This window comes from Buceros rhinoceros, unplaced genomic scaffold, assembly GCF_000710305.1.
Source record: "Buceros rhinoceros silvestris isolate BGI_N320 unplaced genomic scaffold, ASM71030v1 scaffold12300, whole genome shotgun sequence".
Taxonomy (NCBI): domain Eukaryota; kingdom Metazoa; phylum Chordata; class Aves; order Bucerotiformes; family Bucerotidae; genus Buceros; species Buceros rhinoceros.
Genome location: NW_010390264.1, coordinates 52,283 through 57,532, shown reverse-complemented (window position 1 = coordinate 57,532; position 5,250 = coordinate 52,283). Strand labels below are relative to the sequence as shown.

General features: G+C 44.6%; 1 protein-coding gene across 1 annotated transcript in view; it reads right to left on the bottom strand.

Moving 5' to 3' along the window:
• LOC104494348 (mothers against decapentaplegic homolog 3) overlaps positions 1-5,250 on the bottom strand; it is a 69,490-nt gene that overhangs the window by 11,964 nt on the left and 52,276 nt on the right. The window contains exons 2-5 of the mRNA XM_010137167.1: positions 4,942-5,135; positions 3,939-4,073; positions 3,203-3,277; positions 1,401-1,451 (exon numbers count right to left, since the gene is read on the bottom strand). Coding sequence (XP_010135469.1) covers positions 1,401-1,451; positions 3,203-3,277; positions 3,939-4,073; positions 4,942-5,026 — 346 coding nt within the window. The 5' untranslated portion in view covers positions 5,027-5,135. The remainder of the gene's footprint in view (positions 1-1,400; positions 1,452-3,202; positions 3,278-3,938; positions 4,074-4,941; positions 5,136-5,250) is intronic.

The following is a 5,250-nucleotide window of genomic DNA, read 5'->3' as shown; positions in this document are numbered from 1 at the left end:
CTCCAGCTGATGAAGATCAGACCTTTTATGTCTCTAGGTACAAAAATAAAGGGCAAAGCCATTTGTGAAGATAACAGAGATAGCCACAAAACCTCTAACAGTATCTCAAAGGTCAAGGCTCTGTTCAGCTGCTATTCCTTCTCCTCCAGCTTTCCTCCTAGTAACTGCCTACAGGGTATGGAAGCAATGAAGCAGTGACAGCAGTGCTCTAGTCTAGTGCTTAGGGCTAGACTATCTTCCTGGTGCCCAGGATGGAGGTAGGTGGGGGAAAGATAACTCGGGATAGCAGCGTAACTTGAGTTTGCTTGAAGAAAACCAACCGGCTGGTCAGTCAGAAGAATTCCACAGTGCATTTGTGGTTTGTGCATCTCACTTACAACGCTGCTCCAGGCTCACTTGAGCATAAGGCCCTGCAAATACCTCTCATGCTCCAGTAAGTTGTCCATGACATCTGCACCTTTCCATGCAGTAGCATTCCTCCCCTCTCTCCATTTATTTGGACTCCCCCACCGCACGCCAACCAACTAGCCTCCTCCTCTTTGCTCTGCTCAGTCACGCCCAGTTTCCTACATAACAACTTCCACACCTAGGCCACCAGTTGTTCCAGTGGTTTAGGGCACTGAGACATGAGGGCTCTGGGCTACTTTACCCCTGTGAGGTCTAGAGATGCCCCTCAGGCAGACTTACACTGTGGTCTGACGCCATCCCAGCACTCACAGGTTTGTTAGGAGCCCTCAGCCACTGCCATCCAAACCCTCAAGGCCATGGCTGTCTGTGCTGGGTAATGGCACACTCGCTCTGCTGGGGACATGGGTTTGCTCCTGAGCTGGGGTTGCTTGAGGATGTAACACATTTGCTGCCCTTCTGGCAAGCAGAGGATTGCCTGAACCTCAGAGCCCTCACCACAATACGTGGTGGATAGGACCATTTGCCCTATAAATGGACGTAACACCAAGTTACTAAACATAAAAGAATTGCAAAGCGCTCTGAGACCAATAAGCACCTCAAATTCACAGAGTAACTTTCCAGGAGACAAAATCTAACCTCAAGCCATGTCCTTTAAAAATACAAGAACACAAAACCACCAACAAAACTGACAGGCATATTCCCTGCAAAGTTGTGTAATCAAAAAAAGGGTTATTTTTGCTGCAGTCCTTCTCTCGTTCTTTCTGGTGTCTGTCTGCCAACATTTCTCCGTTTTTCATTTAACTCTCTGCTGTAAGTGCAGATTTCTTTAGTTCCTGTGATCCACTGCTATCACGGTGAAGAGGATTAGCAGAAAGGAACATCAACAGCGCTCACAACCACATCAGAAGCACACAACCTCAAGAAACAACATCATCATTAAAATGTCACTGCTTGACTGTAATTACACACAGTCCTCAAGATCACATGCTTACCCAGATTATTGTGTGCTGGAGACATGGGGTTTGGTGATAAGTTTGGAGAACCTGAAAATCAAGACACGATAATTATTCGTATGGCATCTGCACAAGGCAAAACACTTGCACGGAATCTTCGGTGCTGCCCAGGCTTGTTGGAGGGATAACCCACTTCTCACTTAAGCCTCCTTTTGTGACACCTCTCTGATGTTGTTACTCTTTACATGAGCTTCCAAACGCTGTTACTGATATCAGCTTGCTACATCTGCATTACTGCTCAGCACCTTCACTTGAGCTTAACCCATTAATGTTCAACACTGAGCATGCAGTTGTCTGTTTGACCTTCATGTGCAGTTATCAAAGCTCCAGGTACCACCATGACAGCTACAATCAAACCCACTTAACTGGCCATTTAAGAGCTTGATTTGCTTTGCTAGGCACAAAAGATACTCATAACAGTCAAAAACATGCCACTTCATATCAACAAATCTTACTGCTTTGGGACAATGGAGTATTGAATCAAGCTACACAGATGTGACCAAACAACTGTCAGAATTGCATCTCTAATCCTTCCAATTTGCTCCACAAATTCTGTGCATAGACTTCAGACATCTGCACTGGGATGTCCGGAGCAGTTTCCAGTCTCTGGATGCCATGTGGATGCAGACAGGTTGTACAGCCCATTCTTTCTTTCTCTCTCACACTGAGTTTGGCTGGTTTCTTTAAAATTTGGGATTTTTCTATAAAGAGGGAAGTCCATGCCATCTGAAGGAAGGGATATAGCATTTGAACATAAAACGGGTATTTACAGCATCTTCCAGGCCAATCCTATTCCAGTCCACTTTCCAAAAAGCTGTACATACATTCCACATCTCAACCACGTTACCAGTAATTGTATGTACTAAAATGGATTGTGTCCATCAACTTCTGGTTGATGTAGCCAGCCAAACCCATACTGCCTTCCTCCATCTGTGTAACCGGGCTGAAAGGTTGCAAATCAGTCACCCCTCTTTTAGAATCCTGGGTATGCTGAAGGCATGCACAAGATATTTTGTGCAGTGTTTGCATTAATGAGGTTCTGCATGTCTGTTGTTAAATAAGTGCCGTGTATTTGCATAACCCTCTTGTAAAGCATCAGACCTTCTAACCAAGGACATGGTTTTGCTTTTCAAGCACGAGTTTTACCAATTCAGTTTGATTCAGTAGTTCTTACAAGCAGTGACACCACTCAGACCAACAAGATGCCCTCAACAGTTACTCCCGGAAAGAGGAGGCCTGCACAGTTACTGCTGAAGTGTTGATCCAGGTTAGAGTTGAACACTAGCACTGCTCATTCTAAACCTGGTTACATGGTTTCTTGGCAATGAGAGAGATCCCAGACTTTCAACATTTTCTGGGATATCTCCACTTCAAACCAAATCTGTTAGTGGCCATTTCAAATACAGTTAAACGGGATGTTTCAAACGATCTGAAAGATGCTTCTGCAGAGAAGTACCAGCTACGTGCAAAATTTTCATGTGCATACAGATGCATGGTGCAAACACAACACAAACTGTCATCCTCAGATGCGGCCCCACTGATCAGGCTCCTGCTCAGTAGTATTTAATGATGGGTGTGTAACAGGAACATGCTGTACCTTTCACCAGCAGCTCTAAAACACACAGCCCTGTGCTTCACACGAGCTGGCAGGCTGCATTTGAACCCCTACAGGGACAAAAAACTTCAAACCACCATCTGATCTTCTGCACCCCAAAGGAAAACTTTAAAAGAGCCTCTGATACGGCCTAGAAAGCTGCAGCAAATGGCGAAAGATGACTTACCTGCATCCATGCTGGGGTTCATCTGGTGGTCACTAGTTTCTCCATCCTCACTCAAATAGCCTGGAGGAGGTGTCTCTAGAAGCATAAAATGATCACACAGTCATTGCAGTCTGGATTTTAGACACCAAAAACATTTACTTTGTGATTCACAAGCTGCTCAATATCTTTATTATTATTTTTCTTCTTGAAGCTGCTGGGAAAAGCTGGCACAACCAGACAATAGGCATAGCGTATCTATGAGTAACAGAGGAAGGGGAAACAAAAAAAATCTGGATTTTCAGTCCCATAAAACTTTAAGCCATGTAGACAGTTTTCTGTCCACATATTTCTCCTCTCCTGGTGTGCAGCTGCATAGTTTGTCCATGCAAATAAGGTGTAAATTGCTTCTAAAAGAGAGACATAAATAGAAGAGCTCGATTCCACCAGAAATTTAGTGTTTTACTCAAAATGGCTGAATTTCCTTCAAATCTAAACTTGTTAAGGAAACACTCAGCTTTAGATTCCACAGTAAACCGAATACGTACTATGGAAGGGAAGAAGTGAGTTTAAAGAAAACAAAACTATAAACAGCACTGTTGAGTGTCTACATTTACAGCTTCCATCTATTTTTGTATCGGTTCCCACTCCTTAGCTTCATAGTAACGATGGAGAGACAGACTTTCTAGTCATCCAGACACGACTCCCTTTGCAATACAACCCTTCTCCCTCCGCTCGCTGCATGGCAGACAGACAGTACCTGGAATGTAGTTGCTCTGTGGCTCGATACCTGCTGGGAAGTTAGTGTTCTCTGGAATAGAATGGCTGTAATCGTCTAACGGCGGGAACTCGGCTGGGATCTCTGTGTGCCGAGGCACCAGCACTGGAGGTAACACTGCACAAATTGGAAGGAAAAAAGAAAACAGAAGAGCATCGTTAACAGCTGTAGAAGAAAATGACTGAAACACTAGAAAATGAAGAGGAACCAGTTTGGAGTAACACCCTTCAATACACGCAACAGCAAAATTGCTAATTAAGGGACACCATTTGATGCTTCTGAAATAAGAGGAGCAGTTAAGGGATGCTATTCTTACATATCTCAGCTGGGGACGGGGTACGTGCGTATCGAACACACCTAGTCTGTCCGTCCCTTCTCAGGCAAAGAAACAGGTCTTCTGGAGAAATGATTGAAGAGAAGTTACACCACACAATTCAAAAGGAATAAATTTCACATAAAATGAAGCAGCAAGGTAGGATTAGCATAAACATCCAGACTGGTTCTGCAGATTTGTACCGACACGCAGCAGAAGGATCTGCAGCTCCAGATCAAAGCCTCTCTCAGAGGCAGGAGGAGGCTTCAGAACAGGAAGTTCAGTTGTATGGGGAGCTATTCTTAGACCCACTTCAACTTAACAGTAAGTTTACCCTTAATTTAATACCAACAATTAGGGACACACAAAACACTGCCCTAGTTCATCGTCATATCTGCTACATGTTGTTGATGTGCACACAGTGCCACATTAGGAACCCAGCAATAACACAACCTGCTCAACTTGGATTTTATCGATTTCACATGGTATTTTCCCCCTGAGTGCAGATTCATAAATTATTCTACTGCGTACAGTAAGAGATTATCATCAATAATAGATATATTTTGGATTTAAAACCCTACGCTGCTGCTTCGTTCCATTTTGAAATACACTTAGACATCCCTCATGCTGGTACCGAGGAGCTGAGCTATCCGCACGCAGGGCCAGCAGTACCTGGGGTTTCCACTCTTTGGTAATGATAAGGATTCACGCAGACCTCATCCTTCTTCATGTTGAAGGCATACTCGCACATCTCCATGGCACGCAGCTCATGGTGGCTATGAAGATCTGGCCATCGCCACAGCCGGCAGTAGATCACATGGGGAAGACCCTTCCGGTGAGACACTTGCAGCCGGCCATCTAAGGATCTGCAGGCAGAACACAACGACGAGAGCGATTTAGACTGGCGTTAATATGCACGTAATACTGACCACATCCCATCAGCTGCTGCACAGGGGAACCTAACGTGAAGACCGCAGACTT